Raw genomic sequence first — 25,086 nt, 5'->3', positions numbered from 1 at the left:
TAGAAATGTTCCATTTTTTTTTACTGACATATGGGTGTTTTCTGAGAGCAGCCACGCCAGACTCACAGCCACACCCCGCAGGGTGCCTAGTAACTGGCTGGCAGCACCAGGCTCCACACACGGTGCGGCGACTTTCGCACGGAACCCACAGGCTGACGCTGCCATTCCCGTCCTACAGAGGAGGAGGACGAGGTCCTGCAGGTGCCTCAATTCTGAAGGCAGGGCTGCCGCCTCCAAACCCCACCTCCTCCCACAGGACTATACACTGCACTGGGAGCTTGGGCCCGGTCCCTCACTTCTCGGGGCTTCCCTGCAATCACAGCTTTGCAACCTTCTCGGTGTCTATGATTTTAGATCCAATTTTTGGAGTGAAGTGAAAATATACAAACAATACAAGGCAGAGAGCCCCAGATGCAAATGGAAATTGAGTGGTATGAGGCCAGTTAACAACCGCTCTTCAGTGAGACATGGTGAGATGAGCTCTTCCCTGAACGGAGCAGAACGGAGCAGACAGGACGGGAGACGGGTGTGATCACGTTGATAGATGCAATCCACACGTGACTACACTGATGGAGCTCACAACGTCGCTGCGATTTTCTGCAAAGCCAGGAGCTGCTCTCCCTGTCCTGCTGCCTTCGTCCAGTGTTTTTATTCCCAGATAATCTCGTACGACTGTAACTGACTCATCAGCTGTAAATGGTCCTGCTGGGCCTTGGGCATAGTTCGGAGGTAAAGGACGTGATCCCAGTTATGAAGCCGCTTACACTAGAGTCAGGAAGGGCTCACTGATCTACTGTCGTCCTCTTAGGGAGCCCAGTTCCAAGCTGAAGACAGAATGGCTCCGTTGTGTTTTGTCGGATCAGATGTTCCTCCAGATCTCTCACTGAATCTTCTGTTTGTTTTTGTGAAATACTCGGTAGAAAATCTCAACTTCTTTTTGCAGTGGACAGCAGCCGTTGCAGGGAGCTCTTCCCTGCCAGGCTCTCGACAGCACACGGGAGTCTGAAACCCAGCGAACCGCTGCTGTGATCTGTTTTCCTCTAATGTTGTTTGGCTAACTGTGGTACAAAGCAATGATGCAGAAGTAGCCCTGGCTGCCAGAATTGCTCTATGAATAAAATAATCCCAGATAGAAACTTCTAGAAGCTTGAAAGAGTTTGCTAGTACCTCCGGTGGGGACTTCCAGAATAGAACGGTGCACCTAAGCTGGGCGGGAGGCAGAGACCCCACAACGCAGGGACTCGAGGGACACTGTCGGCAGGTGCCTCGCTCCCCAGGTTCTGAAGACACGGAAGGGAAGGTGGACGTTGTATCAGAGCTGTGTGCTCCCCCAAACACGGGGCTCCCCCTTCTCACATGGGGGGAGGGTGCCTTAGGACCAGAGGGGCCTTTGGGGCTGCGTGGGGATTCCAAATCTTACTACGCGTGGACAGTCTTTCTGTGCCTGTTCAAGGCCGTGTCGTTGGAACTCAGAGGCCCGATGACATGCCTTCCCACAAAGACAGGGCACGGGTGAGCCAGGTCCTCCCGCTCTCCTCAAATGCTGAAATTCCAGAATGTTCTCCAGCTTCCCTTGAAGACTTGCATGTACACACCCTGTGCTCCTTCTTTCCCCAATCTGCCGTCTTCTTTTTCCCTTGATAAATGCCGCAGGAATGATGATATTCACAACCAATCGACACCTTGACTTTGTTTTGTCTTTTTAATTATTATGGGTACATAATAGCTGTGCATCTTTATAGGGTATGTGCGATGCTTTGAAACAGCACACAATGTGAATTAATCAAAGCAGCGTAACTGGGATGTCCATCCCCTCAGGCGTTTTTCATTTCTTTGTGTTAGGAACATTCCAATTCTACTCTTCTAGTTATTTTAAAGCATACCCGGATTTGTTGATTATAGTCACTTTGTTGTGCTATCAAATATTGTTCATTCTATCTAACAACCTAACTATATTTTTGCACCCATTAACCATCCCCACTTATCTCCCTTCCCCACTACCCTTCCCAGACTCTGGTAATTATCATTCTCTCTGTTTCTATGAGATCGTTTTTAATATTTAGCCTCCAAATATGAGTGAGAACATGCGAGATTTGTCTCTCGACGCTTGGTTTATTTCACTTAACATAATGTTCTCCAGTTCCATTTAAGCTGTGGCAAATAGGATTTCATTCATTTTTGTTGCTGTGTAATATTCAATTGTGTATATTCACCATGATTTCTTTATCCATTCATTCATTAATAGACACGTAGGTTGATTCCAAATATTGGCTACTGTGAATAGTGCTGCAATAAACATGGGAATTCAGAGATCTTTTCAATGTACTGAATTTCCTTCCTTTGGATGTATACCCAGCAGTGGGATTGCTGGGTCATATGGTGGCTCTATTTTTAGTTTTTTGAGGAACCTCCATACTGTTCTCCATGGTGGCTGCACTAATTTACATTCCTACCAACAGTGTAGAAGGTTTCCCAATATCAGATTGATTGATTTATGTATGCTGAACCATCCTTGCAACCCTGGAATGAACCCCACTTTATCATGATGAATAATCTTTTTAAGGTGCTGTTGAATTTGGTTTGATAGTGTTTTGTTGAGGATTTTTGTGTCTATCTTCATCAGAAATATTGGCTTATAGTTTCCTTTTTTTGTTGTGTCTTGGGCTGGTTTTGGTATTAGGGTGATACAAACCTCATATTAATACAATGAGTTTGGGAGTGTTCCCTTCTCCTTTTTTTTGAAATAGTTTAAGTAGGATTAGTATTAGTTCTTCTTTGAATGCTTGGTAGAATTCAGCAGCGAAGTCATCAGGTCCTGGGCTTTTCTTTGATGGGAGACTTTTCATTACTGCTCCTATCTTGTTATTGTTATTGGTTTATTCAAGTTTTAGATTTCTTTCTGGTTTGATCTTGGTAGGCTGTATTCGTCTAGGAGTTTACCCATTTTTTTCTAGGTTTTCAATTTATTGGCATGTGGTTGCTCACAGTAGTCTCTAATGATCCTTTGGATTTCTGTAGTATCAGTTGTGATGTCTCCTTTTTTATCTCTGATTTTATTTATTTGTGTCATTTCTCTTTTATTCTTAGTCTTGTTAAAGGTATGTCAATTTTGTTTTTGTTTTCAAAAGACCAACTTTTTGTTTCATTGATCTTTTGCCTTTTTTTAAAATATCATTTCCATTTATTTCTGTTCTGATTTTTTTTTTTTTTTGAGACAGAGTCTCACTCTGTTCTCTGGGATAGAGTTCTGTGCCATCAGCCTAGCTCACAGCAACCTCAAACTCCTGGCCTCAAGCAATCCTACTGCCTCAGCCTCCCAAGTAGCTGGGACTACAGGCATGCATCACCATGCGCGGCTAATTTTTTCTATATATTTTTAGCTGGCCAATTAATTTCTTTCTATTTTTTTAGTAGAGGTGTGGTCTTGCTCAGTCTGGTCTCGAACTCCTGACCTCAAGTGATCCTCCCGCCTTGGCCTCCCAGAGTGTTAGCATTACAGGTGTGAGACACCGTGCCCAGCCTGCTCTGATCTTCATTATTTCTTTTCTTCTACTGGTTTGGGTTTGGTTTGCTCTTGTTTTTCTAGTTCTTTGATATGGATCATTAGGTTGCTTATTTGAAGCTTGTTTGCTTTTTTGATGTAGGCACTTATTGCTATAAACTTTCCTCTTATCATAGCTTTTGCTATATCCCATTGGTTTTGAAATGCATTTTCATTTGCATTTGTTTAAATACATTTTTTAATTTCCTTCTTAATCTTTTCATTGACCCACTGGTCATTCAAGGAACATATTGTTTAATTTCCGTGGGTCTGTATGTTTTCCAGTGTTCTTCTTGTTACTGATTTCTAGTTTTATTCCACTGTAGTCAGAGAAAATATTTGGTGTGATTTCAGTTTTTTAAAATAAATTTTAAGATTTGTTTTGTGGCCTAACACAGTTTATCCTTGAGAATGATCCATGAACTGAGGAAAAAAAATGCATATTGGATGCCATGCTCTGTAAATACCTATTAGGCCTATTTGGTCTACAGTGCAGATTTAAGTCCAGTGTTTCTTTATTGATTTTCTGTCTGGATTATCTGTCTAGTACTGAAAGTGGAGTGTTGAGGTTGCCAACGATTATTGTATTGGGGTCTATCTCTCTTTAGCTCTGGTAAGATCTGCCTTATATGTCTGGGTGCTCCATTGTTGGGCACATACATATTTAGAATTGTTATATCTTCTTGCTGAATTGACCCCTTTTACCATTACATAATGACCTTCTTTGTCTCTTTTGGCAGTTTTTGTCTTGAAATCTATTTTATCTGATAGCAGTATAACTACTTCTGTTCTTTTTGGTTTTCATTTGCCTGTAATATCTTTTCCATCCCTTTATTTTCAGTCTATGTGTATCTTTCTAGGGGAAGTGGGTTTCTTGAAGACAACATATAGTGGGGTCTTGTTTTTTTTAATCATTTCAGCCACTCCATGTTTTTTGATTGAAGAGTTTAGTCCATTCACATTCAATGTTATTATTGCTAGGTAAGGACTTACTCCTGCCATGTTATTATTTGATTTCTGGTTGTTTTGTGGTTCTCTCTTTCTTTCTTCCTTCCAACCTGTCTTTCTTTGTTAAAAGTGATTTTCTCTGGTAGTGTGTTTTAATTTCTTGCTTTTTATTTATTTGTTGTATCTATTGTAGGTTTTTCTATCTGACATTACTACAAGGTTTGCAAAAAATTTCATAACCGATTATTTTAAACATATGACAACTCTGCTTATAAAGAAAAATCTAACAGAAATTCTACCCTTTAATTCCACCTCTGCCCCTTCCTTTTTAACTTTTTGCTGTTTCCATCCATATCTTTATATACTATGTCTGAAAAGTTGCTATAGTTATTTTTGATAGGTTTGTCTTTTAGGCTTCCTACTCAAGATATAAGTGGTTTATACACAACAATTACAGCAATATTCTGTGTTTATGTCCTTACTGTTACCAGATAGTTGTATATCTTCGGATGAATTCTTGTTTATTAACATCTTTTTATTTCAGATTGAAGAACTCCTTTTAGCATTTCTTGTAGAATAGGTACAGTGTTGATGAAATCTCTCAGCTTTTGTTTGTCTGGGAAAGACTTTATTTCTCCTTCATGTTTGAAGAATATTTTTGCAGGATATAATATTCTAGGGTTAAGGTTTTTTTTTTCCTTTGGCACTTTGAATAAGTTATGCTACTCTTACCTGGCCTGTAAGGTTTCCACTGAGAAGTCTGCTGGCAGCATAATGGATGCCCTTTATATGTTATTTTTTTCTTGCTTCCCTGAGGACCTTTTATTTATTTGTGACCTTTGGGACCTTGATTATTAAATGCCTCGAGGTGGTCTTGTTTGGGTTAAATCTGCTTGGTGTTCTATGACCTTCTTGTACCTGAATATTGGTATCTTTCTTTAGGTTTGGAAATCAGTTCTTTGTTATTATTTCTTTGAATAAACTTTCTACTCCAGTCTCTCTCTCTACCTCCTCATTAAGGCCAATAACTGTTAGATTTTCCCTTTTGAGATTATTTTCTAGATCTTGTGTGTGTGCTTCATTTTTCTTCTTCTTTCTCTTCTGACTATGTATTTTCAAATAGCCTGTCATCAAGTTCATTAACTCTTTCTTCTGCTTGGTCAGTTCTGCTGTTGAGACACTCTGAGGCTTGTACTCCAGAATTTCTGCTTGACTTTTTATTATTTCAATATCTTTATTAAACTTATTTGCAGGCTTCTGAATTCCTTCTCTGTGTGGTCCTGAAGTTCACTGAGCTTCTTTAGGACAGCTATTTTGAATTCTTTGTCTGAAAGGTCACTTATCTCCATTGCTCCAGGATTTGTCACTGGTACCTTATTTAGTTTGTTTGGTAAGGTTATGTTTTCCTGGATGTTCTTGATGTTTGTGGATATTAGGTTGATGTCTGGGCACTGAAGAGGTAGGTGTTTATTTTAATCTTCACAGTACGGGCTTGTTTGAAACCATTTTTCTTGAGAAGGCTTTCCAAATACTCAAAGAGAATTGAATATTGTGGTCTTAGTCTCTGGGCGCTGCAGCCATATCAGCACCGGGGGTGCCCCAAGCCCAGTAATGCCGTGACTCTTGCAGACTCCTGGTGGTATCACCTTAGTGGACTTGGGAAAGATGCAGGAGAATTCCCTGGATTACCAGGCAAAGTCTTTTAACTCTCTTCTGTCACTCTCTGTGCTGGGGTGCTGGAGTTGGGGAAGGAGTGATGTGGGCACTCCCTTGTGGTGGCCACCAGTGGCAGGTCACACCTGAAGCCAGCCCAGTCTCACCCAAAGCCTGTGGTGACCACTCCTGGCTACCTCTGACGTTTATTCAAAACCCAAGGGCTCTTTAGTCAGCAGGTGGTGAATTCTGCCAGGACTGGCTCCTTCTCTTCAGAGCAGTGTGTTTCTATCTGGCTCAGGGTAGGTCCAGAAATGCCTTACGGGAACTAACTCAGGGGCCTCAGGCATCTGCTTGGTACTTTATCCTTTTGTGGCTAAGCTGGTACCCAAGTTGCAAAGCAAAGTCCTCTGAACTCTTCCCTTTTCTTTCCCCAAGTGGAAGATACTTCCTGAGCCGCAGTGCCTGTAGTTGGGGGAGGGCTTGACACTGGCACTGGCTTTGCTGCCATGGCTGGTGTCTCACTGGGTTACATGCACCCCAAGTTCACTTGCTGTGAGCCAGAACAGTCATAGGAATTGCCAAGAAAATGCAGCCTTGTGCCCCCTTCCCTTAGGCATTTAGTCCAGGCCCCAGGCTGCTTTGTGTCAGCTGGTGGTGGGGTGAACCTGAACTCGGGTTTCAGGGTGGAGGATTTCCCTCTGGCCAGGCTGGCCTAAATGCTCCCTCCATGAGCATCAGCAGAATTCTGCCCTGTGCTGTGCTCCCCTGTGCCAGGGCGGCCCTGGGTTTCAATACAAAGTCCCACAATCACTTCACCCTCCCTCCCCCAGCACACAGTTTCTCTCTCCACCTGGTGCTGCTCAGCACTGCCCGGGGATGAGGGGGCAGTGGCGTAGGCAATGCAAGACTGTCTTTTCTTTCTTTTTATTTTTGCCTCTTTCCTTGATATAACGTTAAAACTAGGTAGAGTATGATCGCTCATCTGATTTTTTGGTTCTTCTAAAGGCGCTAGCTTGCACGGATAGTTGTCGAATTTGGTGCTCATGAGGAGGGATGATTGCTGGGGTTTCAGTCATCTTGCTCCACCTCCCTCAAATTCCCAATGCTAATACTGATGCTATACTAATGCTATATGTCCTTTGAACTTCATGGCAGTCTAATTAGCTGGGAGGGGCAGGTGTTAGTAAGCCTGGTACATGTCTTTCCCCCCACTAGTTAGTAGACACTTACAGGATGCCAGACACTGGAGCAATTCTGTTGTAATCCTGCTAGTGACTTGTTTATCTGCTTTTGTTGTCTCATTTTATAGAGGAGAAAGTTGAGGCTCAGAGACGCTGACAACTCGCCGAATGGACGAGTGGAGCGAAAGGCTGAGCCCACTGCACCCTGGAAGGGTGGTGCAGAGTCCTCCCAGATGGGAGACTGAGTCATGCACCCAGAATCGCAGGCCAAGGGAGTGCAGAACCTGGCAAGTCTCCTGATGCTGCCCACTGTGCTTCCCACCACACTGCTGGGCCTGGCAGGCCAGGGAACCCGACTGGGGCTACTGTCTGCTACACCTCGTGCAGTCTGGTGGCTCGGGCTGGGCTCCACATTTGCAGACTCCATCCACCTGGGTAATATCAGTATTGCAGATTGTCATCTCTTAACGAGGCAAGACACACACCAAAACAGAAGGCAGGGAGTGAGCGTGAGCTCGGGCTCACCCTGAACACCTGGGCACCATGGATTCTGACAGTGAGCTAGCGCCCGGGTGTGCTACCGTGTGCTCCCTGCACCACTGCTAGAGATGGCTGAGAAAATCAAACCACCCTGAGAAATTTGAGTCCCAGAAAATTTCAAAAGACATAAGTAACGTGCGTGATAGGTCTGTGCTTTATTGACCTCGTTCTGAACATGGAAAACCTTATTTATTCCTGCTCGCATCTGCTGCCTTTTCCCTGCCACCAAATATTTCACCCAAGGTGTGCAGAGCAGAATCAAATGGGGGGTTGGAAAAGAAATCAGCGAACATCAGGCCAGAAGGCACGTCGAGCTTTCGCCTCGCAGGGCTGGCAGCCCCTCTAATCAGCGCCGTGACACCTGCACATCACATCAGCGAGTGTTCTCATCATCATCAGTGAGGTCTGCAAGTCCCCACAAATCAACACTGCAGGGCCCAGGGACAGGATCTGCTCCCGGAGCACGCCTCGGCTGGCCACCAGGTGGCAGCGTCCCTCCCTTCCGCGAAGGAGAAAGGAAGTTTGGGTTTTGATTTTCCATGCCCTTGCCATGATCACTCAGACAGCTTCTCATTACACCCTCCCTGGCTGCTGAGACGCAGCTTCTGCACGTACATTGACAACTGGTCTCCGTTCCCAGCCCTCTTTTTTCACCCTGGGGGAAAAAGACAGTAAGCGTTTCTCTCTGTGGCTGGAGAGATTTCAGTTGGAAATGCTCCAGGAGCTGCTTCTGCAGGGCGCGAAGCCCAGGGCTCAGACGGTGCCCATGTAGCCTGTTACGGGGGACCCACGGAGAATCGAGGACGTGTGGTGGCTTGCTGCAAAGCCTCCTGCACGCAGAGGCAGCTCAGCCACACTCCATCTGGGGGGACAGAGCAGGGCCCCCTTCGTTCGCTACATGAGGACAGTGCTTTGAAACTCCAGAAATGCCAAAAAGCAACAGCAACACTGGTGGCAAGTTACCTTTAGGCTGTTGAACCTTTGTTAAAGCAGGCGCTTGAGCAGCTTAAATGAAATTCTCCCTTCTCTCCCTTTCTCCCCCACCCAGGCACGTGCACACACACACTCACGCACCACACACTCCCTCCCCTTCCTCACCCCAGGACTAAGCGTTATCTGCTTTGGGCAATCTCAGAGCAAAAAAAAAAAAAAATCCATCCCTTTCTCCTACTCTCTTGTCATCTGAATACGAGGCAATAAAGGCTCATTACACCAGAAAGGCCACTTCTCTCAGACAGCCTGGGAGGTCCCCTTTTACTTAGTTTTCAATTCTCTTTTCAGCTTTATTGTCCCTTAATGATGATTGTTTCAGACTCAGTTGAAGGCTACCATAAAACAGAAGCACTGCTATAAGCCCTGGCAGGCAGGACGAGAGCCAGGTCCACAACGCCCTGGAGACAAAAGGGCAAGTCCTGAGAGGTCAGTGAGCGACCCTCCCTGCCAGCGAGACTTTGGCTTCAATCTGTACTTCTGCAAATTTCAGCCACAGCCACTTATGACTATTTCTCTCCCTTTATTTCTGGCTTTATCTTCTGTTAATGTGCACGAGCACCTAAGTAGGCTACGTTATGCTCCATGAAGAGTCAAAGGAAACCTTAATTCAGCTCAGGAGTAAGAGGGGTCTCTGGCATGCTGAGTACCTGGGGGGAGGGTGACCAGGTGCTAAGGGCTGCCTTCCGCCCTGAGTCCCAGTGGCTCTGGAGATCCCGAGTACCCTTCCCAGGGTCCCCTACACGCCAAGGCAGGGGACAGGACCAAGGCCAGACACCAAGTGTCTGAATAGAGCGGGGAGAGGCCACAGCGTCCTGGCGGGGGCACTGCCTGGCCCAGGCCTGCCTGTCCTGGCACAGAGGAAGGAAGCCTTGTTCATCGGAGCTACGAGGGAAGGGACGGAAAATTCTGTGTGATGTGATGAGACGGGGGGACAACCTCAGATTTTCTAATCATCAACTTTTTTCCTTAGCAAATGTAAGTCTCCCTATTGGGAAATGTTCATGCTGGGTCACACCTTACAGGATCTCAGATCCGAAACTGGGAAAGCGTCTGGGAACTACGTTCCAGTGACAGCTCCAGAGAAGGAAATCCAGAAAAATTCTATTTTAAAGAATTAACTCTTGAGTTAATGGATTAATGGTTGCTTGGTTTTCTAATTTTCATGTTTCTACCATCCCAAATCAGAATATATCATTCTGCCCAAAGTGTCTACAGGTGCTTGCTGTCCACACAGCTTTTTTTTTTTTTTTTTTAATAAACCAAGTGCCAGATGTATTTATTTCTGCAAAAAAAAATCCAAGTACTGGATGCAGTTTGTTTTTTTCTGTGAAGAGCTGAAAGGTCCTCTCCTCTGGGTGGTCTGAGGCTCAGGTGCCCACTTCCCCTGGCTGGAGGGACTTGGCCTTGCACTGAACACACGGATGGGCAGGGAGAGGGCTGGCGGCCTGAGCGGCCAGGGTGTGGGCGCTGCTGGGCCTCCTGGGCTCCGGGACCTGACCCCGGGTGCCCAGAGTCGGGAGCTGTACAGTGGGAGGAGACAACAGGTCTGCGTGTCCCACCTCCCGCCCAGTGTGGGGGTCGCTTTAGGCCAATCCCAATGGAAGGGCGTGACCTGCCCAGAAGCACCTCTGGCACTGCTGGAAGGTTAAGGAAGAGAAGCTGGCCTGGATCTGGTTCCTCAAAGCTTCTCCCGCTCACTGGTCCTAGTTCACAGAACGAGCGACAAAGAGAACGTCTGCACCACAGTTTCAAGTCCAGGGAGTTCCGGTGCGGAGAAGGTGAGCTGTCACCACACCCACTTACACATCCCCAAAGGCAGCCCACAGGACAGAGGAAAGTTATACCAGCAACGCTAATTTTATAGGGAGAAGAGAGGAAAAGTGAGAAGAAGGCTGATTCCTTCAGAGCAAGTGGGGACAGGGAGAAGTTCTATCAGAAACACCTGATTGAGGTTCTCCTGGTACCCAGAGGTCCTGTGTGGGGGGAGGGGAAGGGAAGGAAGAGGCCGAGGACACCACATGCCCCCCCAGTTACAACTGAGGAGTCCCCCAGTACCTCTGCTGAGCAGAGCTTAGAACTGTCAGCCGTCTCAGTACATGGCCGCCTGGCACACACATGTGCCACCCTGCTGTGTGTATGGCACTGAGTCATCCAGTCCATCCTGGAGATGTTTCCAGAACAAGAAAAAGAGACTTAGGCCCAAAGAGGTCAGGAAACAGGTTTAGTGAGCAAAAGAGCCGAGGCTAAGTCCAGTTCCTACATCTCAAATGGAATTGCTGTCGGTGTGTGTTGACTTGCTGCCGACTCTCTTCCTCCAAGCGTCTGCAGCGTGCACTTTAGTGAAACCCCATTAACAAAACTCTCAACAATAGGGTCAAGGGCCTGCTATCCTTAAATGATTTAAGAAGGCAAGGAAAAAAAAAGAAATTAAGAGTTCCCAAGGGTATCAAGTATTTCAACCTCAAATACTCAAATTTCATTAAGATGCTTTACAAAAAGGTGAAAATGTGTTTGTTTTAATCATGCAATCGAAGTTTAACAGCTTTAAAAGCATAACCACTGAGTATCATGTGTCATTTATCTACATCTCTCGGGATCAGGTTAATTGTAAGGAACATTTCTCAAGACCGACGGGAATTCTTCTCATAGCTTTAGAGAGTATTTTCCTTCAGTTTTCTCTCGTTTCTGAACTTCCACAAGTCCAAGCGGACAGTCTCTTCATGTTCATCAACATCTTCCTAAAATACTAGCAAAGCCTCTCCTGGATTTCAGGTGTGGGTTCGGCCCCGGTTCCGAGAGCCCGAGGTCTGCAGAGGGGTCAGCGCCAGGTCACGGCCACGCGGAAGCCGCCGGGTCGTCCTTGGGAGCCTGTGCTCCTCCCACGAGGTGAACGTGACGCAAATAAACCTTCCCATGGAAGAGATGCCCAGAACCGACGACGATGACTCGTCCCCTGAGCTACTGGCCCTTCGTGTGAAATGATAAGGTGAGTCTGCAAGGACCGAGAACTGCAGGCCCCAGCCCTTCCGTGGAAGATCCCCCTAGCTGTGCATGGGCGGTCAGCTGGGGGACATGGCGTTTCTATCGGCAGCCCGGTCACTAACGTCGTCTGGGATCTGGGCAGGCAGTGCCCCTCACAGTCCCCACTGCACCGCAGCAGCCCTGCCAGACGCACCCTTGGTGTCCCCTCAGCTGCCCCGGACGTCTGCCTGCTTTCTGCACCTGGCTCTCTAACCCTCTCATTAATTCTGAGAGATCTCTCAACATCCTTCCAGAAAATTCCTCTTCTGCTCTGGGCACCAGCGTTGAGGTCGGTTATTGGCGAGAATGCTGCCCAGATGTGTGTCTGTAGTCCCGGTCCTGCCCCTGTCTGGACAGTTGCTCGACACTGCTTCCTGGCACGCTGCTGGGGCCCTAGACGCTCTCTGGCCGGCGAGTGACAAGTAGAAGGACCCGCGCCGTTTCCAGGCCAACACTTATTTGCAGCAGGTGTTTCTCCGGAGCGCTCCCTTCTCCCCGAGGCCTGGGACTCTGAGTGAGCAGGGTGGTGTTTTGGTTTGCCCTGGCCTGTCCCGGCCAGCACACCTGCCCTCCAACCTCCCCCTGACTGGGCTCATTTCAGAAGTTGCCGGAAGGGAATGTGGGCTGCAGAGCAGAAGTCGTGGTCTCTGCTCTTAGCGCTGCATTTCCTAGGAAACGCCAACCAAATTCCTACTATTGCCTCTCACCACAGCCGTAGTCACCACGCAGGGCCCTCACTGCTGTCCTGGAGGCCAGAAGCTTCCGTCTAAATATTCTAAGCGTGCAATGTTGCCCCTTCTTCGGTGGGCACTACTGTCTCACCGCAGCTTCTGCCGGCTCGTTTTTTTTTTTCCATCAAGAACTGTCAGAATAATATTCCGAGACTGGCTGGGATGACTCTCCCATCCCCACAACTGAATAGTGTACTTCCTGGTTTAAATTGCAACTCCTGGCTGGAGAATTCCCAGGGTACAGATGTGACGAGATGTAACATTAATTAAGTAGTGAAACAACCGGTCGGCGTGGCGATCGGGAGGGTGGTGGGGCACGCGCAAGCAAGGAGGACTACGCAGGGGGAGATCTGGAGCGAGGAAGCCCCCGCCCAGTTTCCCTCGGGAGAAATCCCAGGAGCAGGGAACAGTCATTGCTTTTGTCTTCTCTTTGCGGGGGGACGGGGTGGCCCTGGAGATTGGCTCTCACTTGGCTTCATGACAATTCTCTGAGGACGGCACCCAAACCCTTGTCTTCCAGAGGAGGAAACTGAAAGTCAGATGAGGTCTGTGATTTATTCCGTCACTGGGCAATGAAGTGGCACAAGTAGGACTTGAACTCAGGCTTTGCTGGGCTCTTAAATCTGTGCTATGAGAAACGCCTTTCACAGAACTCAGTGGTCCAATGCTGGTGACGTCAAGTAAAACCAGCTCAAGAGGGTGGTGTTCTCTTGAGCATTGATCCAAGCCTCATTTTATATGCAAGAGATTAATGCAACTTCTGTGCAGTAGGCATGCAGTTGGAAACATATATGGGCTGTGTGACAGTAGAAAGGTCACTTAATATAGTCAAGCTAATGTTTCCACAGCTGTGCAAGAGGGTAATCGGAGAGTCGGCTGTCTGTGTCTTTGAGTTCCATATCTGTAGATTCAACCACCCTCAGATAAAAAATATGTTTAAAATAAACAATGCAGCATGCTGTGTTGTGCAAGCTGGGACAAAATAAAGGGGGGGGGGAGAAACAATGCAGCAATAAAAAGTAATGCAAATAAAAACCCAATACAGCATGCTGACTGCTGACAGAGCAGTCACACTGTGTGAGGCATCGCAAGCAATGTAGGGTTGACTCAGAGCACACAGAGGGCTGTGCGTAGATCACATGCAAATACAGCATCGTTTTATGTCAGGCACTCGAGCATCCTTGGACTTTGGTACACAAGCAGGGTTGGGGTGTTCCTGGAACCAATCCCCTGCAGACACCACGGTGATGCCAGGCTGCGCTTTCTTCACAGGGTTCTTGAGAGGATTAAAGGAGTTCATTTGTGCAAGAAAGACCTGGCACGGAAGAAACACTCCCTGAAAACACGACATTGCCGTTCCCGCTCTTACCAGCCCAGCACGTGCCCTGTGACTCGGTGTTGGTCAAGGGGTCATCGGGAGTCTGTGCGCTGTCGCTCTGCACCCCTGGCTCTTAGCAGGAGGACCACCACTGCTCCCAACGCCACTCTTGCTTCCTTTGTCCCCAGAACTCACAATTAAAATGAGGCTCATAATTACCGTTGCTTTCCCATGATCAGGTGTTGTGCTGCTGACGCAAGTTTGTGGAAATGGAAGTTCTGATGCTACTGAACAGGGGGGGAACAATGTGCGAGTTTCTCCCTATCAATTGCCTGATTCAGAAGTATTGTCTGAACACTGATTCAGTACTCAGAGATTCATCTGGTGTTATGGGAAACATACAGTTTTTGCCTTCAAGTAACTGGAATTTTTTTTTTTTTTTTTTTGAGAGACGAGATTTGGAATCATTGGTTGTCATTACAAACAACCTCTATTCGGATGGCAAGAGCTAGAAGAATTCAGACATTTCATCTTTTGGACGTCAGCAACCTCATCTGTTGACGTGACGACCGCACGCACCGGGAGAGCAAACCGTGGCTTTCGGGTCAGATCTAGTTTGCTGCCTCTTTCGCGTGATCTGAGAGCTAAGAATTGCTTTCGTGCTTTTTAATGGCTGGAGAAAAAAAGCAGCATATTAAATGACACGTGGGAATTACGTGAAATTCAAATTTCATTGTCTATAAAGTTTTATTGGAACTCGGCCACGCCGTTTGTTACCTGTGGCCTGCAGCTGCTGTTTCACCATGACAACGGGATTGAGTGGTGGCCACAGAGACCGTATGGCTGCAAAACCGGAAGTCTTTACTTCCTGGCCACTTAGAGAAGCAGTCTGCCGACCCCTGGGCTAGATCACCAATGACGTCCACTTCAGCGCCAACCTCCCTAATTCTGTGGTTAAAGAATCAAGAACCACATGATAGTCTTTGAAGAAAACTCCGATGAAACATACGTGAGGTCATAACAATGCTTGTCGTCGTAACAGTAGGCTGTCTACCTACGATCTCAGAGAAGGAGAGACAGCGCCGCAGAATGTGTACTGTGCCCTGAAGACCCCTGTATAAATCCTGGTGCCAAAGCAGTGCCAGGATAGCAGTTGCTGCCCTGAGAGTGGGGTGGGAAGGGAGGTCTGGGCAGGGAGGAACCTGGCCCCCGTCTAACCTACGTGGCTATCACGTTCGATGCCGCACTCCTGACATTTTCATTTCCTGCCTCGGACCGCAGTTTTATGCTGAGCTGTGCAGAAATCGAGAAGCCGGAAGACAGCTCTCACTTGCTCCGAGGAGTATGGGCGGAACGCACCCATCAGGCCGTCTCAGCGTTTCCTGGTCAGAGCTGGGTGAGTTTCCATGAGCTGCTTTCAGCTTTTCTGTGTGTCTCCCTATCAGGTAAACTTTATATGCTGTCCAAGCCAAGGCCATTAATACTTTATGAAATTGGAGACTAGACGGGGGAAATACTCATTTCAGTTACATTAGATGCCAAAGCATCGAGCCTACTGCTCCGAACGACTGTGATCTGATTAGCCGACGCGCGCTCCAGGTCTGGCAGCTTCGCCAGACGCTGATTACATTTTAGGTATTTCCATCACCACTTTTACTCTCATATCCTCCTTTACAAATCACAGATGAGGCAGAATATAATTTTCCTAAGGATCTGATTTCCACAAGAGATCATGAGGTCTAATTTTTACCAGGGTTATAAGAACTTCAGGCTTCATAAGGAAAACAGTGTCTCTGTCAGGTGTCGCGACAAGTCGGGTGAGATTCCAGCCTGCAGGACCTGAAGGCAGACGGAGGCTCTCCAAGAGATGCTCAACACCCACCAACGGCCTGTCTGGGTGGACTGGGACCTCCTAGTGCTCGCTCTGCATAAGCACAGCGCTGATTATAGTGTGCGCATGGACAGAGTTTCAGGGTTTTCACACCGAGACTGAGATGCTATTAACTGCACATTAACGCTCCTGACTCCTAACTATGCTCCATGAAAAACAGAGCCGGTGCCTCTTATTTTACAAGGTTGGGAACCTGCAAGGTGAAACAGTAGTCGTCTCGACAGCAACACTTAGAGTTCACTAGTGCTGGGCACTGTTCTAACAACTCTATGCATTAGCTTAATTTAATTTCCACTGAGAATTTTGGGAGCATGTATCACTGATATCCTAGTTTTACACACAAGGAACCAGAGACACAAAGAGGTAAATATTCACCCATATTCACTCACACGGCTGTGAAGTGGCGAAGCTTTTATTTAAACACAGGCATCGTCACTACAAACACCTGCCCTAGGCCGCATCCGCGCTGCCCTTCCACAAGGCAGCCTTGAAAAGCAAATCACCCCTTCCTGCCAATCCGCTGACAGCAACTTCCTTGTCTGACCAAACATCTCCCTCGATGCAAACCAGAGGTGTAACCAACAGAAAGTACGAATAACTGCAAATCTGTGGTTTAAGTATAACATACCTATCTCAACATCATACCAAGTTCCATTGTACCAATGGCTCTAAAACTTATCTAAAAAATAACAGCATGGCCAGTAATGTTGAATGAAGGGAATGTGAACCCACTTTGATCCATCTCCCGGGAGCAGGCTGCAGGCAACTGAGGTGCCCCAAACAGGCACTTTGGAGACAGTTAACATTTGAAGAACCTCACCAAGAATCTGCACTCCAGCGGCTCCATAAGCATTTTAAATACCATTAAATACACATTCTCTAAATGTATGTCAGCAGCCTGAGAGGCCAGGTGCAGTGGTGCACACCTGTGGTCCCAACTACAGGCTGAGCTGGGGGAGTCACTTGAGCCTAGGAGTTCAAATTCCAGATCAGCCTAGGAAATATAGCAAGACCCCATCTCTCTAAAAAAAAAAAAAGGGATAGGAGGCAGCAGCAATGCTTTCTCACTGACGGCAAGGCAGTGTGCTGTATGCTCTCCATCTACCTCTGCAAGTGCAAGGCTGCTGGTGCTCACTGGAAGACGGTGGCAGTCATAAAACGGGCACTGAGCACTCCGCAGCACATACAGGGCACAAAAGTATGTAACGTACCGTGAATGTAAATCAAAGCCAATATGCAAGTTACATGTGAGATGCTACTTAATTTTCTTTTGCTTTCATGGGATTTAGAAGCTGAGGGTGATCTGGACGGACATAGCTCCCTCGTCTTGGGGAATACATTTCCTGTGCAAAACAGACGTATTCGAAAGTGTTCCATGATCTCCATGAATGCTCCTGTTGTAACAACGTTGTTTCCCCATGAAAGCCACCCCACACCTCCTTGAGCACTCAAAGTTATTAACATGAGGCATCGAATTATACAAAAAAAACACCATTAACTCAAATTTATCAACCAAGGGTCCCCCAACCTCTTGCTGATGCCCCTGAGAGCACTTCGCTGGAAGAGAGAAATACTGGTTATTAGTGTAGACTCTTTAAAAGACGCTTTGAAAAACTGTGTAAAAAATTGAAAACCAGGCCTTACCTCATCCTGGCTGCAGTCTCTGGACATCAGCAGCGACACACAGGTGAAGGGTAAAGATCATGTGACCAGGGTGTAGGTGCTCATCAGGCAGGACTGAATGAATCTGGCTTCAGAGAGGTCCTGCCCTATTTATACAGCAGGCCTGACTCCATTGCCAACGATGTTTCTAGAGCATTCTGGGTTCCAACTCAGTTGCAGCAACACTGGGAAGACGGCCTCTTTGGGCCAGACCAGCCTCACACCCACTTCTTCCACACTAGCCCCCCAGTGACCGGCAGTGGTCAGGGACAGTGGAGATGGTATCTCTGGGGGGCTGCCAGGTGGGTGGGTATTGCACGGAGCCAGCGTGGGGATGGTGGAGGGTGCTGAGCCCCAGGAAGGAGGTGGCCTCAGGAGAGCAGAGCAAGGCTGCAGGGCGTGGGTGGGCAGTGCACCTGGGCAGAGTGAGCACTGTGGGTTCGGGACTTTCCCCGGCCACTGTTTGTCAGGTGCTGGCTGGCTGAAGGTCCCAGGACCCGGCAAGGCAAACTGACACCAGGAGCAGCCGGCCCAGAGCCTTACTAAACATCATTCCCGCTGACGGCCTTGGGCAGTGCCGCCTCGCCCAACAGGTCTGCTCTGGGCGCATCTGCCAAGTACCTTTAAGTTCCGGCATACTTAAGCTTAAATCCAGCCCTGGAATTTCACCTACATCACACCAGATATTAAACAAGTGTTTAATCTCACCTCCAGACCACTTTCTCCACCCCCTGCCATCCCAGCCCTGATTCCAGGCCGTGCTCTGTGAGTATCTTATCAAGTTCATCGCCCCCACCTGCCCCCACCGCCTTTCTAGAGCGAGATCTTCAATACGATACAGCTGGAGACAGGAGTCTTCTCCACTGACCCCAACGCGTCCCAGCTTTCCACAGAGGTGTGAGCCATGCCATGGTAATGGCACGTCACTGAATAATTATATTTATTCTGGATTATACAGATGACTGCTTTTGAAATAGAGGCTAAAACATTTAATAACTTACAGTCTTATTATGAGAAAATTACCAGCCAAGGATTCTGTGTTGTACCACTACACCTCATGCACATGATGATAATAAAAGTGAACGAACAAGTAATTCATAAATGAGGAGCAGCAACTGGAAAACACAGCAACTCTGTAGCAGTGGTGACAAAGCACCTTTTATAACATTTGGAGAATTCCAACTATTTGCTCGTATGCCCACATATCATGAGCTTTGCAAAATTTCTAAGCCTCATGTGAAAGAGCAAATTCTTAAAAGAACACTCGTCAAGAGTCCTCAAAAACTCTAGCAACACTTTAATTTTAGTTTATGAATAACCAACTTTAGTAAACCTTGCAACAGTCAGAGGATACCATTAAGCTGTATTTAGTTTTATATTAAAAATCAAAATTCTATGTAATTATATGACATTTGCCCAGAAGAATAAAATAAACCTATGCATATCGCTTATCAAAATCTGTCTGTGGCCACCACGAGCCAGGGACTATCTCCAGAGAGTCAGGAGCCGGGTGGTGGCACACCGCGTTCTCTGCCGACGCCGAGCTGGCATTCTGGCGCGTGGCGGCTGCTCAGTTCCCTGGAGGTTCATCCCACACTGCTCCCGTGAACCCTGGGCAGCACCCAGGGCTCCCACTTCTCCTCTCCCTTGGTCCCCAGTATTTTGCAATGTTCAACGCATTTAGGCCCCTTTCCAGGAAACAAACAAATCACGATGGCTTTCTGCTGCCCACAAGCCCGTGGCCGACAGTGGCTGTGCCCACTTACAGGGCTCAGCTCCTCAGAACCAACAGTCCCAATGAGTCAGGCCCTTTGCAAATGCTTTCAGCGTATTTTCCCTTCCAATCTCCCCCTGCACAATTTTTTTTTTTTTTTTTTTTACGGCAGAGCCTGGAAGTGAAACAGTTAAGTCACAGATTAGGCGAAAACCTTCAAAGTTTGCTTTCCCATTATTAAAAAAGGAAGCAAGATTCCCCAGGGGCTCCTGTGCGCCCACCTTCAGAAATCCAAGCGTCAGCGTATCCAACCTTCCGGGGAACAGCACTAAGCAGATTAAGCTGCCACGGCTACCGTGATTGATTTAGAATATTTAGGGCTGTTATCACATCAACACAATTTCAGTAAATGCCTTGAAGAGAAAAATTCCTTTCAATGGATTTGCTAAGGCAAAAGCTTAACTTGAATGGCAAAGCAATGAACTTTTTATTTTATTAAGAAGATACTAAAAAAGATATTTTAAATCTCCTGGTTATGGATCTTTTGACGAGATTAGTCCTAGAGCACGCCTAGGCTCCCGCAGCCGGCACCCCAGGGGACCTGTGTCTTTGAGGGCCTCGGGTCGTCATTTCCAGGGGAGCTCTCTTAAACTTCCAGGTCAGTTTCTGTAAATACGATGGAATGATGCTCCGGGGAAATGTCACCTTGATCCCTGTGCCTTTTTTAAAAAAATATTTTCCCTTTACAATAAAAAAAGTTACAGTGATAACCACATTATTACAATGATTTCTTTTAAAATATCCACAGCCTTGCTTTGCACCACGAAGCACTGTGGTCCCCGCCCCGGGCTCCCCTTCCCGCCTGCACAGGGAGCCCCGTCAGGCTGCGGCAAAGGCAGTGAGAGGGAAGCCCGACACCAGGGACAGGCAGGACGGAGTCTCCAGCCGATCCTGCGGATAAGGCCTCACTGTCGACAGCCTAGCCGGATACGGGCGGCCAGCACAGGCACGGGGACCACAGGAACTGCGCCAGTGCGCGGACGCAGGGCTGCTCTGGGGTGTCCCCGCGGCCGGCCGGCTGTGCCTCTTGCACGGGGCTGGGGCACAGGCCAGGGCACACCGTCCCCCAGGGCTGCTTCTGCCCAGAGCGGGCTTGACCCCGGCGGACCATGGCCGGCGTCCGTTTCATTCCAGCAGCCCCCTCGGGTGGGGCTGAGGACGCCGTGTGACAGCAAGGCCTCCGGCTTGATCCTGCTGGGCTAAGGCCACTCGGCGCTGGACTCTCGGAGCCCCGGCAGCCACGCTGGGGAGGACGCCCCATGTGGGTGTCTGTCGGGAAAAGCTGACTGCAAACCGGGATGGTGGGGTCTCTGGCAGAGGGACTTGGGGTGGGGAAGGGGCTGAGGGAAATTTCTGGATGATGGAAATGTGCTGTGTCGTGACTGGGATACCCAGTATATACACTTGTCAAACTCGTCGCACTGGCCTTATAATGTGCATTTTTTCGTGTACAAGTTATACGACAATTTAAAAGGAATTAAAAATCAAGTCAGAGAGCTTTAGGACTCCAGGGGAACTACGAGGGAGGTACGCTGAGCTCGCACACCCATCTGCTTTGTGATTCGTGACGCACAAAGCCGCCGCAGTGCAGGGCCCGGCTGGAGAAACGCATCGCGCTGGGAGAAATGATGCCGGCTTGACGGAGCGCCCGGAACATCCCTGCCCGTCCCTTGCCCGCCTGGCGTGGCGGGTTACTGCTGCGGCCGTATGCTCTCAGGCGGGAGGCTGAGAAGCGAGCTCAGACCCCCGAGCTGTGGGAAACACATTTCTGTAGTGGAAGCCACGCAGCCGACGGTATCGTGGGGTATCTCATCACAGCAGCAGGAGCGAATGAAGGCAGAGGGTTAAACCAGGGGATAGGTGACAAAGTGCCGGGACAGGGACCGGCACCTACAGCAGTGGGTCACGGATTGTAAATGCTTAAGAAGAGAGCGTCTCTCTTCAGATTTTTAGTTGTTTAAAATGTATACAGCAGGAGTCTCATGGTGCCAAAGGCAAACCAGTGGTAGAAAGTGTCCGTCAAAGCAGACGCACTCAGAATAGCAAGTCACTCTGACCGGTTTCTCTGGAAAGATTTAACATCTTCTCTCTTTTTCAGCTGTCCCCTCCCCAAGGCACCCGGCCTCTTAGAGTTAGGGTGGAAAAACACATGCATCTGCAATCCCTGAATGTCCCCAGAGGTCCCCTCCTTGGATGATCACTCTCCCACTGAAGTGCCTCCTGCCCTGCAGGTTAGAGCTGGAGGCTCTGCCAGGCCGGGCACACCTGGCTGCCAGGTGTGTGCTCAGCACCTTAGGCTTCCGCTGATAGCCCCGTGCTCCTGGAAGCTCCCACAGAATCTTTTTAATTTAGTTGGACTTCAGGAAACTGGAGTCTGATTTATAGTTAAGTCAAAGAAAAAAAAAAAAAAAACAATCTCGTAGCAGCAGTGACAGTGACTACAACCCTTCCCATCTGGGTTCTGAGCGCCTCACCTTCGTACAGCCAGTCGCTGAGGCCGTTGTAGATCACGCCCTCCTTCCCCGTGGAGACCACGCGGATGGCCTGCTTCCCGACGTGCGCGCAGTAGTAGATGTTGTTCTCAAAGATAAATATCTAATTTGGAAACAGGAAAAAAAAAAAAAAACGAAACGCAGCATTAACCAAGGGAAGTGGTGATAAATAGAGTGTCCTTAAAAAATCTGAAATCACCATCATGGTTTCCATTTTCCTGTTGCATTTATTTGATAAAACCAAAGTCGTCTCAGGATCATTTGGGGTTTGCCCAACCCCAACACCATCTACACCTAAGGACTGATCAGAGGCTGAACTCCACGTGCTCGACCCGATGCTGTCATTTACCGCAAGTGGACTATTTGTGGTCTGATACTTTTGGGTATTTTAATGTCAAACACGAGTGAGCATTTTAGCCATGGTATTTTTCCCAACAGTTGATGCTCTGGGATACTATGAGTTTTATTCAGCATCCATTAACGATGATGTGGTGGGCGCCTACTCTCTGTGCCCACTGTGTGGGGGCACAGTGGTGACCACGGTGAGCCTTTGTCGTACCTACAGTCTGATAAGGGGCACAGAGTAGACACGGTTCCGGCAGGGAAGCATGTGGAGTTCTGGGAACATGTAACAGGGCTGCCTAATTTAGGCCATAGGGCAGGTAAGACCTCCCTCTGCGGTAAAATATGCACAACCCGAAATTTGCCATTTCAGCCGTTTTCAGTGTGCAGTTTGGTGGCATTCAGTACATTCACTACGCCGTGCAGTCATCACCACCAGCCATCTCTGGAACCTTCTCATCTTCCCGAACTGCAGCTCTGTGCCCCTCATTACATATCATGTCCCCGTCCCCTTGCCAGCCCCTGGCACCCACTGCCCCACCTTCTGTCTCTGGGAACTTGGCTCCTCTAGGGACCTCCCAAGAGTGGAAACGGACAAGGGCTGAGAGAGGAGGCTTGGGAGGTTGGTGCCAGCTGCTGGAGGGTCTGCAGGCCACGCCGCGGCATCCCAGTGGCGACCGGAAGCCCCAGGCATTTGCGCAGGGGGCAGCGTGATAGGACGAGAGTCCCCCGAAAGCAGCAGGACTCTGAGGCACCTGCTGCCCGTCTCAGGGCTCCGGAGCTGGAGGGAGACCCGCCGGTGGGACAGCAGAAGAACCCGCAGCCCTGGTGGGTGAACTGAGGTCTGGGGTGAAGCGTGGGGCGAGGCAGAGCAGCTCTCAGAATTCTCTGCCCGTGCCCCTATCGCTACTTCAGGCACGACGCTGGTCACGCGTCGCAAATACCCAGCGTCTACGGCGCCCGGGCTGTGCATGCAGACCAAGAAACGAGACTCAAACCAGTTGCTTTTTTAAAAAGAAATAGTAGAGAAAATATCGTAGTGCCATTTAGGGGACTATTGAGTGAAAGTATTTTGTACGACATAGGAAATGGCATAAATGTTGAACGTCTTTTATTAAAAGCACAAAAAAGGCAGTTTCCCCAGATCGCTCTCGGAGAGGACGGCTCCGAAACACCGACGAGTATCAGCTTTCCGCCGAGGCCCCTGGCTCCTGCGGCGTTCACTTCAACCAGAAATGAGCTGGAAAACTTCCAGAAACAAGTACACATTCTAATTTAATCTCAGCAGCTGTTCTTATGAGTTTGCCTAAGGGTGAGATGTATTGCTAAGTTTTAGCTTTTTTTTTTTAATGTGTTCTAAGTCTACAATGGATTTTTGAATCAAATCGGACCGTAGCCAATTAATATTTTACGTAAGTAAAATTTGCCACGATAGGTATTAAATCCTTTTTCACCGTGGCTTTATTTTTAATGGAAGGAAAATGAAAGGACAAGCTGTTAAGAAGAGTGTGTTTTGCTTTGAAGAGGTTCCATATTTTCCTTTTGACATTCGGGTTGAGATACCCGAATCAAAGGTGCTGGAAGCTTTCTGGTTCTGTCTGGTTCTGCAATGCTAAACCCTGGGAGGCTGCAAGACACCGCGTGCTGGGCCTGGGCCAGGCCAGACATTAGGGCGAGTGGCTGATTTTTCCCTCTCATCCTCTTTGTGCAGAGACTCAGGCTCACTCAGGTTCCTGCAGGGGCTCAGTGCCGCCCCAGGTGAGGCCACTAAGGTCTGGATCAGTCCACGCTCCCCCGTCCCCAACTCCTCGAGCCACGCTCCTCATGACCGCGGCTGCTGCAGGTTTGTGTGGCCCGGGCTGAATGCAGAACAGGCTCCATGCTCCCTCCGCTGCCTTCCGCCTCGCCTCACAGGCTGCGGTCCACAGTGGCATCTGCCGAAACATCCCTCTTCCCATGCCATTCTGTTTGTGAAATGTCACTCTGTTCACTCTGGAATACAGCTTAAACCCCCCGTCTGGAATGCAAAGCCTCCACGATCAAGGCCTGGCGTCGCCAGCTCTCGCACCCTGCAGCAGCCACCGAGGCCCCTCGGGGCAGGGACGGGAGGCGCTGAGCGCCTGGGCCCTAGGAGCTCACGTTCACAAGTGAGATCCAAGTCTGCACGGCTCGGGGTGCGCCAGGCCACGGGACAGCGTCTGCACCACGCGCTGGGAGCTCAGAGGATGCTGCTGGACTTTTACCTGCCTCAGTCTCTTCACCTGTCAATAGAGATGATAACAGGACCTAAGATGAAGGCAGATGTGAAGAGCAAGTGGGAGGACAAATTCAGAGCACCGAGAAAGTGCCGGCCCCGGGTCCGGTTCAGCAACACTTCTGCTGCCACTGTCTCTGCTGCCGTCACAGAAAGCCGTCCTGTCCAGGGGGTTAGGAGAGGCTCCACCGGGAGGGGCCTTCAGAGCCAGACCACAGAGGATTAATGCTTTTAGTTTTGATTAGGCCTAGTTCATCTATTTTTTTCTTTTATTTTTTGTGTCTTTGGTGTCACAACTCAGAATCCATTGCCAAATCCAAGGCACGAGTATTTACTCTATGGTCTCGTCCATGATTTTTGTAGTTTTAGCTTACATTTAGGCCTTCGATCCACTTTGGCTAAAGTTTTGTTGGCCAAGCACTTTTTAAATGCTTTGCAAATCACTTAATCTTTAAAATAACCCTAAGGGGTAGGTACTGTCATTCTTGCCTCACAGAAGAAGACATCAGAGCACAGAGAGGTAGTATTTCGCCCAGCAGCCGACTGGCCAGTGACGGCTGTGATTGGGACCAGGCGGCCTGGGGAAGTTGGTGCCTGGCCTGAGGTCACCAGCTGATAGAAGGAAGAGCTGGGACTGGAGCTTAGCAGTGGGGACAGGGGAGCTCTCACACACTGCTGGTGGGAATGTAAATTAGCACAGTCATTATGGAAAACAGTATGGTGTCTCCTCAAAAAATTCAAA

General features: G+C 48.4%; 1 protein-coding gene across 3 annotated transcripts in view; it reads right to left on the bottom strand.

Annotated features, from left to right (window-relative positions):
* The window catches only part of DPP6 (dipeptidyl peptidase like 6), an 827,489-nt gene that overhangs the window by 127,348 nt on the left and 675,055 nt on the right, over positions 1–25,086 (bottom strand). For all 3 annotated transcript variants that reach the window (XM_076006752.1, XM_012786244.2, XM_012786246.2), the window contains exon 8: positions 21,731–21,851. In XM_076006752.1, coding sequence (XP_075862867.1) covers positions 21,731–21,851 — 121 coding nt within the window. The remainder of the gene's footprint in view (positions 1–21,730; positions 21,852–25,086) is intronic.

This window comes from Microcebus murinus, chromosome 9 (genome assembly GCF_040939455.1).
Source record: "Microcebus murinus isolate Inina chromosome 9, M.murinus_Inina_mat1.0, whole genome shotgun sequence".
NCBI lineage: Eukaryota > Metazoa > Chordata > Mammalia > Primates > Cheirogaleidae > Microcebus > Microcebus murinus.
This window is presented reverse-complemented; position numbering and strand designations above follow the sequence as displayed.